We start from the raw sequence: 24,867 nt of genomic DNA, 5'->3' as shown, positions 1-24,867 counted from the left end.
CCAGAGCAGTGCATGGAAACACCATTTACCTTCCAGCCAGAGCGGTACCTATTCATCCACTTGCATTGCGTGCTTTCAAACTGGTAGGTTGGCAGGAGCTGGGGCCGAACAACGGGAGCTCACCCTTTTGCGGGGATTTGAATTGCCGACCTTCTGATCGGCAAGCCCTAGTTCATTATAGACCCATTATTTATTGAAAGCCCCTTTCTACAGTTTCACACTAACCCGCAGAACTAGTTGTGTGGAAAATACCCAGTGTGGGTGTACCTTGTACGTGCTGGGCACCCTGAAAGCATTTTAAATTTCTCTCAAAATGTGAGTCCTCAGCTATCGCTTTAAACAGCAATATTACATTTTAATGCAACCTGATAAGCCTTCAATTTGTTTTGAAGCCAAGCCCCATAGTTCTTTCTGCAGCGTGGTGCTGATATTGGAAGAGCTCGCTGGTCCAAGCTTTCAAATTCTTCCTTTGGCTTCTGATGGTACTTATGCAACAACTTCTTTTTAGGGTTCTTTTGATGTCAGCATCTCATTGTGGCACTCACGGATGTCTTGGGCAAGCAGAGCTTGTCTCACTGATTGAATTGGCCCTTGATGTTCTCAGCGCAATGCTTGTATTGATCGCCTCATTCCATTACTTTCCAGCTTTGTTGGCTAAAGATGGGTGAGATGAAGCAGGCTGTGAAAACACCGCCTTTAAAAACAACCCAAATCTGTCGCATTTGGTTGATACAGGAAATTGCACAAATGGCATTTCAGAAGCGTGATGTGTTTGCCAGCCGTGGTCTGGTTTCCTTTTTTATATTTGCGTAGCTTTTGAAAAATTTGTACAAACAGGTGGGGGCCAATGAAAAAACAGCAGAGGGTAGAGAGGAAGGGGAAAGAAAACATTTTCTTAACGCCTCTCTGCTTTTGCCTTTGCACCTCACACCTGGGAGGCAGACTCTTTTGCTCTACTTTTCTGTCTTCCACAAGCTCCCTGTCTCGAGCAACTTTCAACACCCACATGGGATGTCTGTAAGACGTTGCTTAGAATCATAGAATTGTAGAGTCCAAGGGTCGTCTAGTCCCACTCCCAGTGTCTAGCCCTGCAGCCTCTATTCAGCTGACGTGTCTCTGGGATCTGTTCATATTGCCTGCAACATTTTCCCAGGCCTCAGCCTGCCCTGACACAACTCCTCCTGTGATATCTTTGTCCCAGCGAAACCGACAACTTCCTCTTCCCCCACAGAAGATGACCGCAGACATTCTCACACCTTGGCCCCTTGAGTTGCTGCAGTCTTGGGAGGCAAAACGCTGTGCCCTTTTACGCGTTTTCTCCATTCGGAGTTGCAGTCTTTGCCGCTGCGTGTGCAATAATACTACATGGATCTGCAAGAACTAGTTGGGCTACCAATAGCCCAAGACCAGAAAGCAACAACAATTTCCCTTCATCTCAGGACTCGTCAGGCAGGGAGGACCTCGTATCTTGCAGCACCTCGGATAACCAACAGCTGGGTGGGATTTTAGATGGGCATGCTATTCCAGGTTTCAGCTCAGAATTCTCTGCTACTGTGTGGCTCTTTATGCACTCATAAGCGTGGCACACTGTGTAATTTGAACTCGAAATGCTCCTGGCTCCAAGGCCCTATCATCAACTTAGCTTACATGCCACTTAACTTGTTTTAGAAGTTCAGACCTTTTTTTGGCACTGCGTCCTCAATTGTCTTTCCTGTGGATTTGCACAGCGATCGAGGAAAGGGTTGTGTCTAACCAACGGACTCTTCCCTGTCTGGATCAGAGAATGGGGTGGGGCGGGGTATGGGCATCTTCTCTGTATTTATGGCCTGCCAATTTTTCCTATGTGGGTTTTTTTTTTGGGGGGGGAAGGGGGGATTTCAAGCCGGCATCATCAAAGCAGGGGGTTTAGTGGGTGTGGGGCTGTTCATGGGTGCTGGGCTGGGTGCTGATAAATTGCCTGCATTTGCTGCCAGCTTAAAACCCTGGAAGAGAAGGGCACATGTCTCAAGAGCTGCCTTTGGCTCTGGTGTGTGCGTGTGGCTGCCCCCCCCACAGTCCTCTTCACCCAACTGTTTGACCCTCCTGGAGGTAGGGAGGGTTGTTAAAAGAATTTACTGCAAGGTCCCTGGTTAATAAGTTCTCTTTTGGACTCTGAAATATTTTTGTGTGTTTCCCTTGTGACAATGAGGTCCTCTCCACCTGCTGCCTACAGCTTAGCACTGATAGATGCTCAGCTACAGTTTCTCGTGTGAAGAGGCTGTGTGTTTTCATATTTAGCTTCTTTGCTCTTTTCCAACCAGGTCAGCTGCCATGCCCCTTATCTTTATGCACCGAAGCTTATGTTTTGTGGTTGCCAGAGAGGCAGAAGGAAAACTGAATCATTCCTTTGCTCTGCAGGTTTTTCACAGAATGTGTGTGTGTGGCGTCTGGGTTTTCCTCTACCACAAGATTGGCACTTCGGGAGGGTCTATATGTCTATAAAAAGACATGCAAGGGCAAAAATGCATCTGAATTTTCTGAAAATATCATCTTTGATGACCGGGTGGATGCCTTTGTATTCACCAAGCCTTTCATTCCCGCAGAATCAGAGGCATTTATATTCCAGGCCGGTCTTGCTTTCCTTTCAGTATCTCTCATTGAGAAGGTTTGGCTCTTGTTTCGGGATCCTCGAGTCCTGGGACGCCAGTGTTTCTCCAGAATTTATTGCTGCGCTGGAACAGGGAGATTGAAAAGCGAGCTGAAGGGAAGGGAGAAGAGGGAGATAGGAAGAGAAAATTGCCAGCCTAATGCTCCGAAACTACTTTGTGTCCCCTTTCTTGGCAGGTTCCTTAGAAAGAGAGCTTGGACGGCATGCAAAGTAGTGAAATATCTGCAGACAGCACTGATGATCCTCTTAGTAGTGGCCTACGGAGAAAGCGACAGCCGCGAATAGTAGTTATCGGTGCTGGGCTCGCGGGCCTCTCTGCGACAAAAACCCTCCTGGAGAATGGTTTCACGGATGTGACTGTCCTCGAAGCGTCTGACCGAATCGGAGGCAGGATACAAAGCGTGAAGCTCGGTAAGGGAATCATTTCCTTGCAACGTGGCTTCCGGTTCTTGACCGGCCTTTGCATAATCAGCATAAGAACAGGACTCAACGTTAAGGTCCGTTTAGCCCTTGTGACCTGTTTCTCATGGTGGTCAGTCTCTGGGAATCTCACGGGCAACTGAACATGACAGCCAAGAGCCCCCCCCCCTTGGTGTGTGCCCCTTGCACTTAGGTTACTGCCTCTGGACCTGGGGGCATTGAGCTATTGCCATTCTCCCTATTTATGATTGTCAGAAGTGAGTGCTGTTCCTTATGTAGCCAGAAACGGCACTATCCATGTATGAGAGGGAGGAATTGGCAGGCAAGGCTTGTGGGGAAACCCCAAAGTAGGCAGAAGTACAAAAACATCTTTAGGAGAAGACAGTACTGAAGGGGTGGAGGTTCAAAAATAACCCACAGAGGAGGACCAAGTGAGTTCGGGGGCTGTAGAATGCTGTGGGGATAGGGGTGGCAGGAACGTAATGGAGTGTCTCGGAGGAGGCGCTGGCTGGCTGGCTGGCTGGAGTGAAACCCCCTACATTTTGTTTAATGTCCTGCTTGTTACAGCTGATCGATGTGTCCTCTGTGAATTTGTCCAACCCGAACAATGTAGGAAGATTCTCCCTCTCTTTTCCTAGCAAAACAGATAAATATTACTCAGAGTGTTTTATTAGAGAGTGAGGTCCTTTATGCCCAGTTCACTGGGCTCTGCAAAGTATCCCAGGATCTACCATGGCCTCGTGCCTTTTCCATTTCATTTTGCTTCAAAAAAAAAAAAAGTTTCTTCGCCCGTCTCGGTGCACAAGGATCATTGTAGTTGTTATCTCAAATGCTCTTTGTTTTCACATGTGGGTTTTCGAGCTGCGCTTGCTGCAGCCGGCTTGGCATGCAAATCTAAAGCCGTACCATTGGCCAGAATGGCGACGCGCAGCATAAACGCCCCCCCCGCTCCTTCCGCATTTGTGTCCCTATAAATTGTACGCATTCCAGAGGGGAGCGGTGTTGAGTCTGTTACAGCAAAAACAAAGGCGCCTTGTGACTGCTTAAAGGCTTATCTGATCTGTGGCGGCAGAACCTTTCCCGGGCTGAAACCCACATCATCAGCTGTGTGAAGCGTTGCTCTCTTTCATATTATGGGCTGTTCACACTCCCCTCCATCTCTGTCCGTGTGTAGGGATTGATCTACAGGCTGAGGATAATATTTTGTGCTTGTTCCATAATATACCTGCCAGCCTCTTTTTATTTTGGCTGGCTATCCGGAAGGGCTAACAGAGACATATCTATCATCCTTAGGGCTCAGTGGTCAAGCACCTGAGTGCCAAAGGTCCCAGGTTCCGTCCCCGGAAGCTCCAAGTAGGGATGAAAAAGATTTCTCTATGAAACCTTGGAGCAGCACTGCCAGTCAGTGCAGGGCGGGGAACACAGGGGCCAAATGTACCCCTCCACTTGGCCTTTGGGACGCTCCCTTCACTTCCTCAGCCTTGCCCCACATTCCTAATCCTCACCAGCTGACTGGAGCAAACTTGCGGTAAATCACACCGAGAAAGCTGGAGTGAACTATTAGCAAACAGGATCTGCATAGGGGTGCCAGGCCTAATGAGCACAGCAACTCAGGTGGTGCCCCGTGAAGCCATTGCCGAGACTATAGGTCCCGGCCTCCCCACAGCCGGCTATGTCTCTTCCTCTCCAGGGTCGCCCCCCCATGCAATCTGAGACTGCGCCTGTGTGTCTGTGTTTGCTCTTCCCTCTTCATGCCTCTCCTGGTTCTCAGAGGCCAGCAGGGAGGGGAGCTTGTTGCAGCAGGAAGGGGAAATTAAAAGCCTGACCCATCCTTGGCCTCCCTGTTCTCCTGCTTCAGCTTCTGATTCTGGGCTTTTCTCTGCCACAGACTCTTCTTGCTCACTAAGCCCTGTTATCTCTTTGGCTTCTGGCTCCTCCTCTTCCCAGTCTTCTCCGCTTTCCCCCTCCGACCACTCATTGTTGTCCCACCACCAATCCCCGGGCTCTGAGCCTTCTTCCCTTGGGGGTTCCCCAGCTACTGCCTTCCACCATTCCTCTGCATCCAAGATGCCGGCTATATTCTGCATCCTCCTTGATTGTCATTGCCCAGCTGAAATGTGTCCTTGAACACTTAATAATGCTTGTCTTGCTTGTCTGAAGGAAGGATAGAGAGGAGTCGTGAGGATGGGTGAAACTTTGCTGTACCAAGGAACAGTTAAACTAATAGAATAATAATAATAATAATAATAATAATAATAATAATAGTAATAATTATTTATACCCTGCCCATCTGGCTGAGTTTCTCCAGCCACTCTTGGCAGCTCCCAATAGAATTAGTAGAATTAGTGATAATAAAAATAATAAAGCCATAAAACATCAGACATTAAAAACTTCCCTAAACAGGGCTGCCTTCAGATGTCTTCTAAAAGTCAGATAGTTGTTTATTTCCTTGACATCTGATGGGAGGGCGTTCCACAGGGCGGGCGCCACTACCAAAAAGGCCCTCTGCCCGGTTCCCTGTAACTTTGCTTCTCACAGGGAAGGAACCACCAGAAGGCCCTCGACGCTGGACCTCAGTGTCCGGGCAGAAGGATGGGGGTGGAGACACTCCTTCAGGTATCCTGTGCCGAGGCCGTTTAGGGCTTTAAAGGTCAGCACCAACACTTTGAATTGTGCTAGGAAACATACTGGGAGCCAATGCAGCTCTTTCAGGACCAGTGTTATGTGGTCTCGGCGGCCGCTCCCTATCACTAGTCTAGCTGCCGCATTCTGGATTAGTTGCAGTTTCTGTGTCACCTTCAAAGGTAGCCCCATGTAGAGCTCATTGCAGTAGTCCAAGCGGGAGATAACCAGAGCATGCAGCACTCTGGCGAGACAGTCCTCGGGCAGGTCATTCATCCACATTTTTGCCTTAACACAGAGTCAGGCCATTCGCTCGTCTTTCTCAGTATTGTCTATACGGACTCTCCAGGGGTTCAGGCAAGTGTGTTTCTCCCAGCCCTGCATGGAGATGCCGGGGATCGAACCTGAGACCTTCCGCATGCAAGGCAGCTGATCCACCACTGAGCCACAACGGGAGGATGCTCTGGGGGAACTTTGGGCAGAGCATGTCCTGGCTGCGCTGCAAATGACTTCCTTCTCTGCCTTTCTCATGGCAGTGAGCTGGTTTCCTTTACTATTTGGCCGTGCCCCTGTTATAATCACCGGAGAAAGGGGCCCTAGGCCACCCCCCCACTTCCTGCTCCTTGCAGAAGCCCTGACATCACGCCCTGCGGTTCAGTCGATAAACACACCAGCAGTAAATTAAAAGCCGAACATCTGAGGGAAGTGGAGGGGAAAGGATGCCTTGCAAGCCCGGCATCCGCCTTTTCATTCAGGAGTTGCTGCTGAACGCTTGGCACCGGCCTGCGGATGGGAAGTGGGTCGTCCACTGCCGATACGCCGTGTCAAAAATAGCCCCCCTGGCAGGGTGTGCTGCCAGACAGAAGGGAAGTGCTCCATGCTCCGAGCCCTTAAGGGAGCCATCGCGTCACTCAGCACACCTGTGGAATGTTTCCTGGCTGTGGTCTTTATATATAGAAGGCCGGAGCTTCTCTGCACACAAGAGGGCAATAGCACAGCTGCCCAGATTTTGTAGCGGACTCTGTGCGCTTCCTTGCTTTTTCACGTTGGGGAGTCTATAAAGTGGTACCTCGGGTTAAGTACTTAATTCGTTCCGGAGGTCCGTTCTTAACCTGAGACTGTACTTAACCTGAAGCACCACTTTAGCTAATGGGGCCTCCCACTGCCGCCGCACAATTTCTCTTCTCATCCTGAAGCAAAGTTCTTAACCCAAGGTACTATTTCTGGGTTAGCGGAGTGTGTAACCTGAAGCGTCTGTAACCTGAAGCGTATGTAGCCCGAGGTACCACTGTACTGCCCTGGCTCTGTGCAACCCACAACTTCACGCACAAAATTCAGTGTTCTTGTAGGGCCAAAGGGCGTGGCAACAACCACTGTTACAGTTCCCCGTCTGCAAGAAACCTTTCAGTGAGGTGGGACTCCCTGCCTGTTGGTAATCTCAAACCTCTCCCGTGAGACCTATCTGGCCCCCACCCCCATTTCTTCCTGTGATTGCACAGGCCTCGTTTTAGCCTTACACAAGGGCAGTTCTGGCAGAAAACTCCCGCCCTTGGGGGGGGCGCAGGGTTGTTACGTTATAAAGGCAAAGGGACCCCTGACCATTAGGTCCAGTCATGGCTGACTGTGGGGTTGCGGCTCTCATCTCGTTTTATTGGCCGAGGGATCCAGCGTACAGCTTCTGGGTCATGTGGTCAGCATGACTAAGCCGCTTCTGGCAAACCAGAGCAGTGCACGGAAACACCGTTTACCTTCCCGCTGGAGCGGTACCTATTTATCTACTTGCACTTTGACGTGGTTTGGAACTGCTAGGTTGGCAGGAGCTGGGACCGAGCAACGGGAGCTCACCCCGTCGCGGGGATTCGAACTGCCAACCTTCTGATCGGCAAGCCCTAGGCTCTGTGGTTTAACCCACAGCGCCACCCGCGTCCCATGTTTTGTTATATTCCTCTGGAAATATGCATTTGTTCCCAGCTCAGGGAAAAGAAAAACGGCGGCAAAACATACCCACGACTGCGGTAGTTGTTGCATTAATTGCAGGAGACTGCGTACTTTCCCCCCTCCATGCCTCCAAGGGGTCTTTTAGTCAGGAGGAGCATCTGTTGTCTAAAAGGATGTGATTAACGTCACACTTTGATGTTGTACGTTTGCACCAAGCTCATCTGCTTTGAGGACTCTGGCTTAATGAGTTAGTAAACATTACAGGTGGCCTCAGTTATTTTTAGCCTGACTCGTCCCTCTTCTCTGCTTTGCACATCTGATGCTGTACGGAAACGAGGACGTTTCAGCCGGTGTCCTCGGCACTTCTGAAGCCATCGTGAGCATCCCCGGGCGCGCGGCGCTCCTGGCGTCTTTGCAAGGCAAGGCGGATGGCGGCAGAGCCGATGGTCCCGCCATCAGAGCGAGGGTCTCGCTTTCATGGATGCCCCCGCCTCAGCGCGCATGGGAATTCCCTTATTTATTTATTTTTTAATTTTATTTTTTACCAACCAGCAAAACACAGTGAACCCCCCCAGGCGGCTGATACATTGGGTATACAATATTCAATAATATACACCTTCAGTAATATACATCTTCAATAATATTCAATAATAACATATTCAAATTAACCATATATACACTTCTATATACCTTAACACTCTTCCTTCCACAATACGTCGCCGCATTTGGGACTTTTCCGTTCAGAGAAGCGGCAAGTAGCAGGCGACAGGACAGAAGTTTGCAAAATTATGTGTGGCATGGAGAAATTGTCATAGAATCAATAGAGTTGGAAGGGTCATCTAGTCCAACCCCCTGCAATGCAGGAATATTTTGTCCAACGTGGGGCTCAAACTCACAACCCTGGGATTAAGAAACTTCAGCTGGTGCAGAATTCAGCGGCCAGGTTGCTCACTGGAGCAAGACGGTTTGAGCATCTTACACCGATCCTGGTCCGACTGCACTGGCTTCCAATTAGTTTCCAGGCCCAATTCAAAGTGCTGGTTTTGACCTATAAAGCCTTAAATGGCTCAGGACTGCAATACCTCAAGGACCACCTCGTTCCATATGAACCTACCCGGACCCTGAGATCATCTTCTGAGGCCCTCCTTTGTGTGCCTCCTCCTCGAGAAGGCCGGAGGGTGGCAACACGAGAACAGGGCCTTCTCTGCAGTGGCTCCCCATCTGTGGAATGCTCTCCCCAGGGACGTTCACCTGGCGCCTTCATTATACACCTTTAGGCACCAGGCAAAAATGTTCCTTTGTAACCAGGCCTTCGGTTGATCTGTTTGGCATCCTATACCCTTTTAAAACGTGTTTTCTTTTTGGGTGGGGGGACTCTATTGGGTTGTTTTTATTTTTATCATGTATTTTGTGGTTTTATATCTTGAATTTATTCTGTGAACTGACCTGAGACTCCCGGGTATAGGGTGGTATATAAATAATAATAATAATAATAACAATAATAATAATAATAGTAATAGTAATAATAAGAATAAAAATAAGAATAAGGAAAGAGTCTCATGGTCTACCAGCTGAGGTATCCGGCAGCTAGCGGATAGAGAAAAGCTTTTCTTCCTCTCTCAAGACACTAGAACTTATGGACATCCAAGGAAACTTGAGTGTTGGCAGATTCAGGATGGATAAAATGTACTTGTTCACGTAACTAAACTGTGGAACTTGCTTCCCAAAGACACAGGCGTGGTAACCAACTTGGATGGCTTTAAAGGAGGATTAGACAAATTCATGGAGGAAGAGAGGGCTATTGATGGCTGCTAGCTTCTGAATCCCAGTTGCTCTGTGGAAGGGAGAGGGCTCTGTGTTCGAATCCTGACTGCTGGTTTCCCATAGGCAACTGTTCACACACTGTGAGAACAAGATGCGGGACTAGATGGGCCATTGGCCTGATCCAGCCAGGCTCTTCTTAGGTCCTTACGGCAAAGGCTAGTATTGGTCAGTGGGAGGACATGGGGACCATCTCTGTTTGCAGCTGGTTTTCCGTGACAGCCCTTGGCTTTGCCTTTACCTGAAGGAGCGTCTCCACCTCCATCGTTCTGCCTGGACACTGAGGTCCAGCGCCGAGGGCCTTCTGGCGGTTCCCTCGCTGCGAGAAGCCAAGTTACAGGGAACCAGGCAGAAGGCCTTTTCGGTAGTGGCACCCGCCCTGTGGAACGCCCTCCCACCAGATGTCAAAGAGAAAAATAACTACCAGACTTTTACAAGACATCTGAAGGCAGCCCTGTTTAGGGAAGCTTTTAATGTTTAATAGGTTATTGTATTTTAATATTTTGTTGGAAGCCGCCCAGAGTGGCTGGGGAAACCCAGCCAGATGAGCGGGGTATAAATAAATAAATTATTATTATTATTATTATTATTCAAGCATCCTAACGTAGGACTTCCTTCTCTCCCCCCCCCCTCCATAGAAAACGCTACTTTTGAACTGGGAGCTACGTGGATCCATGGTTCCAATGGAAACCCCATCTATCATCTAGCAGAAGATAATGGCTTACTCGAAGAGACGACAGACGGCGAGAGGAGTGTGGGCCGCATCAGCCTGTACTCCAAGAATGGGGTGGCTTATCACCTCACCAACAACGGTCAAAGGATCCCGAAAGATGTGGTTGAAGAATTCAGTGATTTATACAACGAGGTTTGTCGCTGATGAGTTCCTAAAGCAAATTTGTAAGCAGTACGAACCCACCCGTCAGAGCAGTTTGCACGGTTTCAGGGTTGACCAGGGAGCTTTCAAAGAAGGGGTCTCTAAGGTGTGTTTCCCCCCCAGGGACACATCTGCATGTAATATTCCCCCCCCTCACCCTGCTGAAATTACGCTTGAGCAAAACTTCCTTCTATCAACACAAGGCTTTTCTGAAGCGTAATGATGGCAGAGGGATGAGGGAATGGGGTTGTTTTGGGATCCAGGCAGAGAGCCTTCTCGGTAGTGGCACCCACCCTGTGGAACGCCCTCCCATCAGATGTCAAAGAGAAAAATAACTACCAAACTTTTAGAAGACATCTGAAGGCAGCCCTGTTTAGGGAAGCTTTTAATGTTTAATAGGTTATTGTATTTTAGTGTTTATTATCATCCCCCTGACAAAAAAACACAACCCAGTGGGCCAGAAATGGCGACCCCACTCCCAGCCACAATTTGAAGCCTAAGAAGCTTTGAATTGACTGCAAGAGAAGGCTTCTTTCAGGTCTAATAACAATCAAGGAGAGGCATTTCCCCCCCTACTGGTGCTGGTGTGTGTCTCAGCTGGGGGTAGTTAACTCTTTCCTTCCCACTTCTAACACCCCACCCTTTGCAGTTTGTGTCTCCCCTCAATTAACTGGGGGGCTGGCCTTATATTGAAGCCAACAGAAGGTCTTTTTTTTAGCCTAATTGTTGCAGTGTGTGTATAAGTGTGTGTAAGATAGAGGGATCTTCCTGGAAATTGCAACTGGCGTTAGAAGGTTAACTCTTGCCTCCCCAGCTATGCTTAACAGGACAGTCATGTCCTACCCCCATCCCCAGTTAAGAGTAAGGGTAAAGGGTAAAGGGACTCCTGACCATTAGGTCCAGTCGTGATCGACTCTGGGGTTGCAGCGCTCATCTTGCTTTATTGATTGACGGAGCCGGCGTACAGCTTCCGGGTCATGTGGCCAGCATGACTAAGCCGCTCCTGGCAAACCAGAGCAGTGCACGGAAACGCCGTTTACTTTCCTGCGGGAGCGGTACCTATTTATCTACTTGCACTTTGACGTGCTTTCGAACTGCTAGGTTGGCAGGAGCAGGGACCAAGCAATGGGAGCTCACCCCGTCACCGGTATTCAAACCGCCGACTTTCTGATCGGCAGGTCCTAGGCTCTGTGGTTTAACCCACAGCACCACCCGCGTCCCACTCCAGTTAAGAGTGGACGAGAGCAAAAACACCGTTTTCCAGGCCTAATTCATTTCTAGCTCCCCACATAATTGATATTTTGCGTGCGGGGAGGGAAAATGTGGGTGTGTGGTTGTGCATGTGTGCACTGTTGCAGCTTGTGTGGTGTGCACAACAGATTCTCCAGCTTGCAATTGTTGTTGTTGTTGTTGTTTTTAATACGTTTTTATTTAAGCTTTTCCCTGTTGCAAAACAAACATATAAACAGGGAAAGGTACATCTGCGGTCTCTAGCCTGCAGTTGTTCGTACAGGCGCAGGAAAGTCTGGTGACCCTAGCAATCCGTCATGACCCACTTGGGACTGTTGCTCTTAAGTTTGTCTCTGCTGACCTGCTGGGTTTCTCTTTCGGATCCTCCTTTGTTCAACCGCAGTTCCAGCCCCCACCTGATACTCCTCCTGTCCAAGTTTCAGGGTTTTCTGAGGTCCTGTTTCTTGACTTGTGCAAATCCGCTTTACTGTGCTTTGTCTCATTTTATCCTCTTCGGGTCCTCGAAAAAGTGGATTAGGTAGAGAAGTTGAGATGTGCATGAGGCCACCTAGGGAGAGGCAGTTCATGAGCTCCATCACTCATAAATTGGCGCTTTGCTGCCTGTGCATGTGAAAGTGGGAAAGGATCATTTGGAATCACACCAAATAGTGTGATAGCTCTCTCTCCACAGCTGGAGGCAGCGTTGTTTCTGAAGCACCAATACGTGGCTGCGCTGAACTGAGCCTCGGCGACAAGACTGAGCGGAGAATCAGACCTGGGTTTCCTGCTTTGCAATAATAATAATAGTAATAATAATAATAATTTTGTTATTTATACCCCACCCATCTGGCTGGGTTTCCCCAGCCACTCTGGGTGGCTTCCAACCGAATATTAAACACAATACAGTGTCAGACATTTAAAACTTCCCTAAACAGGGCTGCCTTCAGATGTCTTCTAAAAGTCAGATAGTTGTTTATTTCCTTGACATCTGATGGGAGGGCGTTCCACAGAGCGGGCGCCACTACCGAGAAGGCCCTCTGCCCGGTTCCCTGTAACTTCTTGTCTCGTAGGGAGGGAACCGCCAGAAGGCCCTCGACGCTGGACCTCAGTGTCTGGGCTGAACGATGGGGGTGGAGACGCTCCTTCAGGTATACAGGACCGAGGCCATTTAGGGCTTTAAAGGTCAGCACCAACACTTTGAATTGTGCTCAGAAACGTACTTAAAATAACATGAAGGGGTCAAGCCCTGTACCGTGAGCCAGCCTTGATATCTGTCCTTTTCACCCGACGGTTTCTCATATATGTGTGTGTTGGGTCCCACGTTGGCCAAAAGATTCCTGCATTGACCCTCATGGTCCCTTCCAGCTCTACAGTTCTGTTTTCCACAGTCCTATGTGTGTTTACTCGGAAGGAAGCCCCTATGAGTTCTGTTCTGCTCCCTCCCATGTAAGTCTGCCAAGGGCTCCTGTGTTAGAGGTTTCCAGCACTGAGCCTGCCTGCGAAAAGCTATGGGGGCTACTTTGGAGATGTATTAGTTAGATCCTCTTAGAACATTCCTAGCGCCACTCAAAATGCAGGGAATTAGGGTCATGCAGCTGACTTAAGCTCTCCCCCTACTCCCTCCTCTTGGGGTTCTTCAGCAATTGGTTCAGATAAGTGTTTGAAGTTTTAAAAAGTGGGCCCTTTTTGTACAAAAGGAAAAGGGAAGGGCAGTCAAAAACAGGCTGTGGCTAATTGAGCCTCTGCCCAGTTACTTAATGTATTTTAATGTGGTTTTGCTCTCCTTGTGAATGTTCAATCTGCTTACAGCCAGCGAGTGGCTTATGCAACCTGCCTGGCGTTCTGCTGAAGCCAAGGGTTGCAGCGACTTTGATATCTTCGTGTAAGCCAGGGGTTCTGACCTCCCCAAAGCAAGAGGGGTGGTCCCCGGTGAAACCCCCCAGTTCCATTTAATGCAGTGGGAGGAGGAAGCTGGGTGCCCAGCCTCTAGTTGGAAACACCAGGCCCTTGATCATGTTTCTGTAGCTACGTGATCAAGGTCACATCGCACGCCTTGGCTGATTAGTTCCCTCGAATTACTGGCCATCAAAGGTTGTTTTTCCCTCTCTGCTTACCATGCATGTTGACACAGAGCTTATTATCCATGTTCCGGTGGCTAGTTTCATGCGGAGAGCAAATCGGGATGGCAAGAACTCTGCCCATGGAAAATGCTCAGAATGTTTAGAACTGCAACACTGTTTGAGGCTAAAATGGCCCAGTCTGGGCTGTGTTGCTGCTTTTAAAAGATTGCATTTGCTTCTGCGGCCCAGTTAACCTGAAGGATGGGTTGTTATAGGGTGGGATGGAGCTTCTACGGTGTCAATTTGATGAATAAATATGTGAAACTCTTTTGAGTTTCTTCTGGCGGTTCCCTCCCTGTGAGAAGCGAAGTTGCGGGAAACCAGGCAGAGGGCCTTCTCGGTAGTGGCGCCCGCCCTGTGGAACGCCCTCCCATCAGATGTCAAAGAAATAAACAACTACCAGACTTTTAGGAGACACCTGAAGGCAGCCCTGTTTAGGGAAGTTTTTAATGTTTGATATTTTACTGTGTTTTATATATGCTGAAAGCCGCCCAGAGTGGCTGGGGAAACCCAGCCAGATGGGTGGGGTATAAAGAAAACAACAACAACAACAAAGCACTATATCTAGATGAAAAGTATTTTGTATAATTTTGTATAAGTATTTTGCTCTAAGTTAGCCGTGGAACGCACAACACACCTGACACATTGCATTCCTTGCTAATGTAGCTGTTTTACAATGTTGTGTTAATATATTTCTAGCTGCAAACATGGAAAATATTTGTATGTCCATAACTAGTTGGTTCTTCTGGTAACCTATAAGCATATTTAATACTCTTGTCCCATAATAAAAGAAACTTTTCCAGCAACCATTTCCTGAAACAGCTGTGCAGGTTTGCATTCCCACCACGTCTGGAAGTACGGTGTTGTTAACCCCCTTTGTGTGTCCCCTCTCCCTGTCTCGAGACAGGTCTATAACCTGACTCAGGAGTTCTTCCAGAGTGGTAAACCAGTCAATGCCGAGAGCAAGAACAGCGTGGGCGTCTTCACGCGAGATGTCGTGCGCAAGCGCATCAAAGCCGATCCGGACGACTCGGAGACGATCAGGAGGCTGAAACTTGCCATGATCCAGCAATACCTTAAGGTATGGACAGCAATGGCGGGGTTTGCTTCAGATGTTGCAGCACCATATAGCATAGGCTGGCAATAGCAAGTTGGCTGTTGCTGAGATTTTCAAAACCCCGTTTGTGGAATTCTATCCCCGGGGCGATTTGACTAGTGCCTTCATTATACACCTTTAGGTGCCAGGTGAAAATGTTCCTCTTTAACCGGGCCTTCATTGCCCTTTTAAAATCTGTTGTTGGGCAGAGGAGTTACTGAGTTGTCCTTGTCTTTATTCCTGTTACGAATTTTGTGTTTTTTCTGTTGTGATTTTCTGTTGTAAGCCGCACTTAGGAGAAGAACAGCCCTTCTGAAAGCCCTTCTTCTGAAAGCCCTTCTTCTCTGCCTGCTTTTCCCTAGGTGGAGAGTTGCGAGAGCAGCTCCCACAGCATGGACGAGGTGTCGCTCAGCGAATTCGGGGAGTGGACCGAAATCCCCGGGGCCCACCACATCATCCCGTGCGGCTTCATGAAGATCGTGGAGATCCTCTCCCGCGCCATCCCGGAGTCGGTCATCCAGCTGAACAAGCCGGTCAAGTGCATCCACTGGAACCAGTCGGTCAGCAAGGAGATCGAGGGGGTGGCCGACCACAACAGCGACCGCACGGGGGAGCGGGACGTGGGCTACCACGTCTGCGTGGAGTGCGAGGACTGCGAGTTCATCCTGGCCGACCACGTCATCGTGACGGTGTCCCTGGGGGTGCTGAAGAAGCACCACGAGAACATGTTCCACCCCCGGCTGCCCGAGGAGAAGGTGATGGCCATCCAGAAGCTGGGCATCAGCACCACGGACAAGATCTTCCTGGAGTTTGAGGAGCCCTTCTGGAGTCCCGAGTGCAACAGCATCCAGTTCGTGTGGGAGGATGAGGCCGAGGCGGAGAGCCTCACCTACCCCGAGGGGATGTGGTACAAGAAGATCTGCAGCTTCGACGTCCTCTACCCGCCCGAGCGCTACGGCCACGTGCTGAGCGGCTGGATCTGCGGGGAGGAGGCCCTGATCATGGAGAAATGTGACGATGAAACCGTAGCAGAGACTTGCACTGAGATGCTGCGTAAATTTACAGGTCTGCGACTGCCCCTACCGCCTTTGCATTTGGGTCCGGAGAGCGGAAAGGGCTGGGCCAGGTGGGGTGGGGTGGGAGGCAGCGCATTTAAAGCCATTGTGACTTTCCCAGAGAATCATGGGAAGTGTAGTTTACTAAGGATGCTGAGGACTGCAGCTCTGTGAGGGTTCTCCTAGCCACTCTCAGGATCCTTCACGAACCACAGTTCCCAGGGTTCTTTGGGGGGAGCCATGATTATTAAAGTGGCACGGGACTGCTTTAAAGGTCTGGTGCAGATGCGACCAGGGTAAAATAAGGATATGGGTTAATGTGTCATGCTCAGATTTTAGCTTTTCTACACACTTAAAGGGTTGCCTTAGGCAAACATACGTCTCAGCCTCAGTTCACCATGCAGCATTAAAGGGGTGGTACTAATTGCAGGTGTGCGATGCTCTGCAATTGAGTTCTGCCTTGGTTCGTCATTATTGATCTTCTCATTACTTAGGACTCTTGGTAAATTTCAGAGGACCCTGGCGCGCAGCTTGGAAAATGCTGCCATGGCTCCTCCTGGGAAAATTATCCCATGAACTTCGCCTGCGGACAGGGTCAGAGCTAGACTCTGTCATCTTTTCCATTCGTGATCACTTGTGCTTGGTGCCCCTTTCATCCCAGAAACTATTTATCTAGGGGGACTTTGATTTCCCCCACACGTTAGCATAATGGATTATTTGGATTTGCTGTCCAAACACCCCGGACTTCAGGCAGGCTACGAGCCATTGACAACTGCGGCTCTTTGTAAACCTGATTAAAGTGGTGCCTCGCTCAAAACAACTCAGTTTCTTGTACACAGCCTTTGTCGGCTAAGCCCTCGGATGTTAGGTGCCTGGATTTCAGGGGAGCCAGAAGCTTTCAAGTTCACAGGATTGCTGTATCTTCTGGCTGCTGCCCAACCGTTCAGGAGCTCACGGGCGCAACTGTGCCTCTCGCCCTTTTGCGCTCTGTGTGTGTGTTCCTGAGGATGATTTTAGCCGTGCTAAAATCCCAGCTCTCCTTTTGATCTTTCCACATTGCTGGTCTTCTGTGATCGTGCTCAGATGGCTTCAGCGTTGGAATTGAGCCACACCTTTGGTCTGAGGTCAATAATCAGTTGCCACAAATGTGGTTGCCAGCAGGCCACCCATCTTCTGAGTGTGGTGATCTCCTGTTCCATTGCAGAGTGGGGCTCATTTGAGGAAAAGGCTGTAGTTCAGAGATAGAACACCTGCTTTGCAACATCCAGATTCAGCCACCAGCATCTCCTAGTAGGACTGCAAATGTTTCCTACCTGAAAACCTGGAGAGCCGCTGGTCTGACCTGATAGAACGCAGTTTCCTATACAGTCATACCTCGGGTTGAAGTAGCTTTGGGATAAGTGTTTTCAGGTTGTGCGCTGCTGCGACCCGGAAGTTACTTCTGAGTTTTACCGCTCGCGCATGCACAGACGGTCAAAATAACGTCCCGTGCATGCACAAAAGCGGCAAATCGTGACCTGCGCGGACGTGGGTTGCGTTCGCTTCTGGATGTGAACGGGGCTCCAGAACGGATCCCGTTCCAGAGGTACCACTGTATTCCTTTCTGCAGTTGGAACAAAACTTAAATAATCATATAAACAATAGATTAATCTCATGTTAATGAATGGACAATAAAATTAAACAGTGCACTGATAATTCACAACAAAGTCTAAGCATAACACTTCGCTGCTGCAAACACAGCGAAAACAACCCGAGAGTTGAAAACTCAACTTGATTGGCGTAAGGGATGAGCGCCTCAGGTTGTCTTTGTCGGTGGGAGAGATCATTGTGTCTCACTGGTCAGCAACTGTCAGTCTTAAAATGTGCAGTCCCCGGTCCAAGAAGTTCTGACCTGCCACTGTCTGCCTGCTTCAATGGGTGCTTGGAGCTCAGCGTATCACTTGACAAGAGAACTGAATTTCTGCACCAGCCAAAAAAAGAACCCAAAAGTTTGACTTCACCCCCAAAGGTGCACCCCTCCGTTGTCTCCTGAGACAGATGGATGATAAAAATACAAGAACATAGTCAAGGTGGCCTCTTTGAAGCGAAGTCTCAAAAAACCCTGAAACGGTACCCCATCCCAGGAGATGGCAGAAAATGCACCTGCTCCAGTCCCTCAATCCAGTCCCTCAATACTCCAACCCAAGATAAAAACTCATACAGTCATACCTCGGGTTGAAGTAGCTTTGGGATATTTTTGGGTTGCGCACTGTGGCGACCTAGAAGTAACGGAGCGCGTTACTTCCGGGTTTCGCCGCTCGCGCATGCGCAGACTGTCAAAATGACATCACGCGCATGCATGGAAGCGGCGAATCGTGACCCGTGCACGCGCAGATGCGGGTTGCGTTCGCTTCTGGATGCGAACCGGACTCCAGAACGGATCCCATTCGCATCCAGAGGTACCACTGTACTAGAAACATGGATTGCAGTACCCTGATTTCCTCCAGAACACGACTCTTTCAATTAATCCATCCAGTGTTTATCTGAACCACCAGGAGTCACTGTCAGTGAAGTGTGTGCACGTTTTCACAGGGCCATGCCATATATATCTGGTTAGCTGAACTTGGATTATTTTTCCAGGCCTCTTCCCCTGACGCCTTTGCGCCTTCTCTTTCGGTCTAGGGAATCCGGACATTCCGAAACCTCGGCGGATCTTGCGATCCTCGTGGGGCAGCAATCCTTACTTCCGCGGCTCCTATTCCTACACTCAAGTTGGGTCTAGCGGAGCGGACGTGGAGAAACTCGCAAAGCCACTGCCTTATACCGAGAGCTCCAAGACGGTTGTAAGTATTGTTCCGGAAACGAACCCCGTGAAATGGCTCTGCCAGATAGAACGCTCATTTGAAAAACGGGCCATTGGGTAGGGAAAAATCCGCAACGAATTATTAAAACTGGGAAGGGTGCAAGTTTTTTTTGGGGGGGTGCAGTAGAAAGGACCAAGGGCAAACGGTCACTTTCTGTCCTATTGTCAATATTAAACGAATTAATTGACGTAAAAGCCTTTCTAGTTAGCATTTAAAACGGCTTGAGAATTGTAGGCCGGATCCTCCAGTCCCTAAATCTTAGCCCCAAAGAACATGCGAGGGCGATTGCAGGATCCAAGCTACATGTTGGTCAATGGAATTGCTGGGCTAAGCTGTCCTCATAGCATTTATTTAAGATAGTATTTTTATGCTGCCATATTATAAACTATCAGGGCAGTGTGTAGTAGTAGTAGTATTAATAATTAATTTAATAAGTTAACTCTTTATAGTTGGACAACTTTTTTGCTGTACTTTCTTGGAAGGAGAAAAGCAATCATTTCCTTAGTAACAATTTAAACAATTCATTTAACTAAAGCAATAACATTATAGCATATGTATCCGTGTTTGTTAACTGATGTGGTTAAACAATTTTTTTAGCACACATGCAGAACTTAAAACAAATCCTTATTTCCCTGATGAACGGCCTTTGGACTATAATCTAACTTAAATAGAAAACTAACTTTAGAAAGATTTTTCCTCCAAAAGCATTTTATTTTAAAAATCCGATTTAAATTTAAAAAAAATCCGATTTTTTTTTTAAAATCTTTGGTTTTATCCACCCTGATTTTCTATGCAATTTTTCACACGTTTTACTCAAATTTTAATTCAACCGAAACCTCTTTTGACTTCCCGTGTCCTGTTATAGCGGGTTTTTTTTGCACCCCTAATTTTAGGAATTTGAAAAGTTCAACACACCCCACTCAGGCAGAAGTATCCTTTGCCCAAGGCGTTCAGGTCTCCCCCTCCAAACACCATGCGTTCACGGAACATGGTGCATTTGTGTTTGTGTGTGCATCTGCAAAGGGCTGTTCTCTTTCAAGACGCCTTTGGCTCTGCACATCTCATGAAAGACCTTTATTGCATGAATGGAGAAGCGCCAGCATCCATGCAGTTCCGTGTGTGTTTTTGCCTGTGTCCAGTCCTTGCCTCCCCCTGACATTGTTATCTCTCCAAATACCTTTTCCTGACGTGTGTTCTCTCCCCCTGTCCCCAACCTCTCCCCTCCCTCCCTCCCTCCCTGGATCTCCAGCCTATGCAGGTGATGTTTTCGGGCGAGGCCACCCACAGGAAGTATTATTCCACTACCCATGGTGCTTTGCTTTCTGGCCAGAGGGAGGCAAACCACCTTCTTGAAATGTACCAAGACCTCTTGCAATGCAGAAACTGAGAGGGGCCTGAACCACTAACTCGTGATTCCTTTTACGGTTGTGTGTTTTAAGAAGTCTTTCTTTTCTTTTTTCCTTTTCTAAAAAAACAAATGAATTAAAAAAACAACACATTTTTATCTTTTTATATCTATATATCTCTATAAAAGTCTTAATTCTTTTGACCCGTAGTTGACTGATGGTAGTTTATTTCCATGTACTGTATCTGTCCACAGGAAAAGCTTGCTCTTCCTGACTGAGTGAAAGCTATCTCTCTTTTTCTTTTCTTTTGGTGTAATTTTGATTTCTGATTGCACATCTGGTGCTTCTCCCCCCCCCCCACCTCTTCCCCAGGTCCCTGGTATTGTAAGTGCCTTCTATATTTCAATAAATGTTGTCATAACCACTGTGCTCTCGTGTGGCTCCATTTCAGCGGGGCTTGTCCGAGACTAGATCACACTCGTCAGCCTTTTTTTAGGTCAAAGCATAGCAATGGCATCCTCTGTGGTGGTCCTGTGGCGCATTGCTTTCTTTGCCGAATTTGGTTTTGCAACTTCAGCCTTGCAGTTGCTGGAAGCCACAGGTGGGAAGAGCGGCAGTTAGGTCCTTTTTGCATGCTTCCTGCAGGCATCTGGTTGGCGACTGTGAGACCAGGATACTACTGGACTAGTTGAACCATTGGCATGATCCTGCAAGGCTCTTCGCATGTTCCTGTGCCCCTTTGTCTTGGAAATGGAAGGTTGGGCCCTGTATTTGGGTATAAACTGTGCCCAGATATTCTCTCTCTCTCTGCCTAACCCTTAATTGTTGTGCCTAGACTCACAAAGGGGACGCGGGTGGCGCTGTGGGTTAAACCACAGAGCCTAGGACTTGCCGATCAGAAGGTCGGCGGTTCGAATCCCCGTGACGGGGTGAGCTCCTGTTGCTCGGTCCTTGCTCCTGCCAACCTAGCAGTTTGAAAGCACGTCAAAGTGCAAGTAGATAAATAGGTACTGCTCTGGCGGGAAGGTAAACAGCGTTTCCGTGCGTTGCTCTGGTTCGCCAGAAGCGGCTTAGTCATGCTGGCCACATGACCTGGAAGCTGTACGCCGGCTCCCTCGACCAATAAAGCGAGATGAGCGCCACAACCCCAGAGTCGGCCACGACTGGACCTAATGGTCAGGGGCCCCTTTACCCTTTACCTAGACTCACAAAAGCGGGTTGAACGGCTCCTCCAGCAAGCTAGACAACACATTTTGTGACGTCCTGTTTGGGCTAGCTTAGTTCCCATAGCTGAAACACTGGCTATGCACAGCAGTTCTACTAGGGCTGGGCGATACCTGGTTTTCAACATCGTGATACATCACATTGCGATATACTGATATATCACAATGTCTGAAATAAGGATGGAGCTCTGTAGAGGCATTGGCTGGCTTCATGGTTTTCCCCGTATTGTGATATTTGTGTAGCATTCACACATACACACATCACGATTCACAATATATTGCCATGTCAAAAAGATGAAACCGATATCATGATATGGACTTCAAACTGGTTTGGGACAAAATATCAATACATCGTCTAGCCTTGCAGCCCACCCTTTGGGGTTGCGCTGTATGACAAGCTGATATCCCTTTCTTTGACTTCTTTTGCTCCGCTTTTTGCAAGGAGATGAAACATCAGTCCAGGGAGGTGGCCGCTAGGGATTTACGGTGTTAATGTTCTTCCTCTTGTTTCGTTGTTTATGAAGCAATGGCTCAGAAACTGCCCGCTTGCCTTTGTAGTCTCATCTCCCATCATCTGTTTCTATACTGCTTCCCCACAAGATGCCCGAAGCACCTCACTACATCTCCAGATGAATGGTGACAATTCAAAACATGTTAGAAATGGTGATCAGTAATCAGCGAGCTCAAAGAATCGGTCTATACAAAATGGTATGAAATGATACAAACAAGACAACATAGAATCAAAGATGATTAGAATCAGTGAGAACCGCCTTTGCGTTCATCTGTTTCTATACTGCTTCCCCACAAAATGCACGAAGCACCTCACTACACCTCCAAATGAATGGTGACAATTCAAAACATGTTAGAAATGGTGATCAGTAACCAGTAAACTCAAAAAATCGGTCTGTACAAAATTGTATGAAACGATGATTAGAATCGGCAAGAACTGCCTCTGTGTCGCATTATTGCTGCTGTCTCTTTAAAAAAAAAAATAAAGTTCCTAATCTGGTTATAAAGTTTTGGCATTTCAAACCCTACCTGTGGTTCCCCTTTAGTGTCTCTCTCTGCCCCCGCCTTCTTTTTGTATAAGCAAATGTTTGCCAAGACACATGTTCCCATTCAACGGCGCGAGGCAAAAGTCAACACGGAAATCCGAGCTATCGTAAGTAAATACATACTGAATGTTGAGCAGCTGTACAAGATCATCTCAGTGTGGGCCGGGCAGCTAGAACTGGTAACTGGTATCTCATCGAGGGTTTTATAACATGGTGTGCGTCAGCCTCCGGCCCAGGGTCCAAAAGCGGCTCACTATGGCTGTTGGGAGTGTGGTAACTCTTACTGCAGCAGTATGCAGAAAGCAACAGTCCGGGCAAGACTGCTGGTTTGAAGGGCTAAAGGAAGTGGGAGCTGCCCAAATAAAACAATGGAGAAATCCAGGATTTTAGCGTCGCTGGGGCTGGGTTGCATGTCGCGGCCAAAAGAAGAAGCAAGCTTTCCTGCAGAATCTTTATTTTTTATAATCGAGAGTGTTCAAATTTTAAAGCCCAGCAGGTCTGCAGTCAAGTCAATGAAGCATAAGTTTTCTTGTATTGCAGTAGGGAGTGCCTCTCCTGGTATGCCCCGTGGAGGACCTTAAGGTCCACAAATGACAACACTTTGGAGGTCCCAAGTCGCAAGGTGGTTAGATGGGTCTCAACTAAGGCCAGGGCCTTTTCAGTACCGGCCCCGACTTGGTGGAACGCTCTGTCACAAGAGACCAGGGCCCTGCGGGACTTGACATCTTTCCACAGGGCCTGCAAGACAGAGCTGTTCCGCCTGGCCTTTGGTTTGGACTCAGTCTGACCCTTATGTTTCCCTCCCCTTATGGTTTTGATCCATGGGCTACTTTTAAAATGAGGCTGCATTTTAAATTGCATTTTAACCTGTATTTTAAATTGGCCCCCCCATTATGTTTTTATTGTAATTTTACTGGTGTTAGCTGCCCTGAGCCCGGCTCTGGCTGGGGAGGGCAGGGTATAAATGAAATGTATTATTATTATTATTATTATTATTATTATTATTCGGATGCTGGATTTGGGGCTGTGTGGGGTTTCTTAAAGGAGGTAGCCCTTCGTTGCAAGAAAGCTAGACCCACCTCAGCCCGCCTTCCACTGAAAATATTAGCAGGGAGCTGCACTAAAACTGGAATCGCTTGAAAGGTTTTTCTTACAGCCAGCGGAATATAAATTTCATCAAAATAAACGAATTTTTAAATGTCTTAAAACTTAATAATAATAGCATTAAAACGTTGGCAGCATTAAGATAAATTCAACAGTGTAAATAAGTTTGATGAATGAAATAATGGAATACTGAATGGTTTAGGTTTTGTAAAATATGCAGGGATTTGTGATATGCAGAATGAACCATGGAAAGATGAAGGAAAGTCATTGATACTTTAAGGATGTTTAAATGAGTTTAAATGAGTATTCTAAATTGTAAAACAGAAAATTTAATTACACACACACACGCACACACACCAGCAACGGCAGCAGCAACAACAGCTTAAGGTAAACAAGCAGAGAAGCTTTTCACATAGTGATAATGGGCTTGAATGTCATTGACTGGTTGGGCTTCTCTAGGCAGGCCTGGGAGAGAGACCCTCGCCTGAGATCCTGGAAAGCTGCTGCCAGTCCGTGTAGACAATACTGAACTAGGTGGAGGAATGGCCTGACTGTGTTAAGGCAAAAGAGTGGAGGAATGACTTTTAACTGTTCCTTGGTACAGCAGGAGAAGTTTCACCCGTGCTCACAGCGCCTCTCTATCCTTCCTCCGGATGAGCAAGAGGCATTGTTAAGTGTTCAAGGACACAATTCAGCTGGGCAAAGACACTCAAGGAGAATCCAGAATATAGCCAGTGTCACAGTTGCGGAGGAACGGTGGGAGGCAGCAGCTGGGGAACCCCCAAGGGAAGAAGGCTCAGAGCCTGGGGATTGGTGGTGGGACAACAATGAGTGGTTGGAAGGAGAAGGCTGGGAGGAGAAGGTGTCAGAAGTTGAAGAGGTAACAGGACTTGGAGAGAAGGGAGAGTCTGCAGCATGGAGAAGTCCAGAATCAAAATCGGGAGAGTGGCCAGGGGGAGGTGAAGAGGCAGAGATGAGTCAGGCTGGTGAAGAAGTCAAGGTGTCTCCTGCTCCTGCTGCGACCTCCCTGATGGTCTCCCAGGACCATGAGAGGCATGAAACGGGAGGAGCAAAGGAAGGTATGGAGGCATAGTCTCAGATTGCTTGGGGAGGGGAAGCCTGAAGAGGAGGAGACTTAGGCAACTGTGGGAAGGTGGGGACCAACTGAGAAAGAGTTGCTGTGCTCATTTGCCTGGCACTCTTGGGCATATCATAGGTTTCAAATAAAGAGTTAATTTCGCCTACTCCCTGTGATTTACGGCAGGCTCGCTTCTGACGTTGAACTTGGAGAAGAAGCAGGAAGGAAGGGAATCCCCTGATGGAAGGGCACATTCCAGCCAGGCAAGAACATGCAAAGAGGGTGCAAATCAGTGGTGGTGGAAAAAAGAGGCAGTATCCGGCCATGGGATAGAATAGACAGCCACCCACCCTTAACTTTGCCCTGCTGCCCCCTGGTTCATGCTGCCCCCTCTC

The 24,867-nt window shown here is 48.2% G+C and overlaps 1 protein-coding gene and 1 long non-coding RNA gene across 5 annotated transcripts in view; one reads left to right on the top strand and one right to left on the bottom strand.

Moving 5' to 3' along the window:
- The window catches only part of SMOX (spermine oxidase), a 43,894-nt gene extending 23,457 nt beyond the window's left edge, over positions 1-20,437 (top strand). For 2 of the 4 annotated variants that reach the window (XM_083571438.1, XM_083571439.1), the window contains exons 2-7: positions 2,824-3,058; positions 10,087-10,313; positions 14,580-14,753; positions 15,131-15,833; positions 18,485-18,645; positions 19,916-20,437. In XM_083571438.1, coding sequence (XP_083427564.1) covers positions 2,851-3,058; positions 10,087-10,313; positions 14,580-14,753; positions 15,131-15,833; positions 18,485-18,645; positions 19,916-20,053 — 1,611 coding nt within the window. In that variant the 5' untranslated portion in view covers positions 2,824-2,850 and the 3' untranslated portion in view covers positions 20,054-20,437. Of the gene's footprint in view, positions 1-2,823; positions 3,059-10,086; positions 10,314-14,575; positions 14,754-15,130; positions 15,834-18,484; positions 18,646-19,915 lie in introns of all 4 variants that reach the window. The other 2 variants (XM_083571440.1, XM_083571441.1) reach the window with 2 other exon arrangements.
- On the bottom strand, positions 20,185-22,044 carry LOC310742599. Its single transcript, XR_014538597.1, has 2 exons — positions 21,212-22,044; positions 20,185-20,843 (listed from the first exon to the last, which is right to left on the bottom strand). It is a non-coding gene; the product is annotated as an uncharacterized lncRNA (long non-coding RNA).
- Between the last annotated feature and the right edge of the window lie 2,823 nt (positions 22,045-24,867).

Source organism: Podarcis filfolensis (genome assembly GCF_964270895.1).
Source record: "Podarcis filfolensis genome assembly, chromosome: 9".
NCBI classification, from domain to species: domain Eukaryota; kingdom Metazoa; phylum Chordata; class Lepidosauria; order Squamata; family Lacertidae; genus Podarcis; species Podarcis filfolensis.
This window is presented reverse-complemented; position numbering and strand designations above follow the sequence as displayed.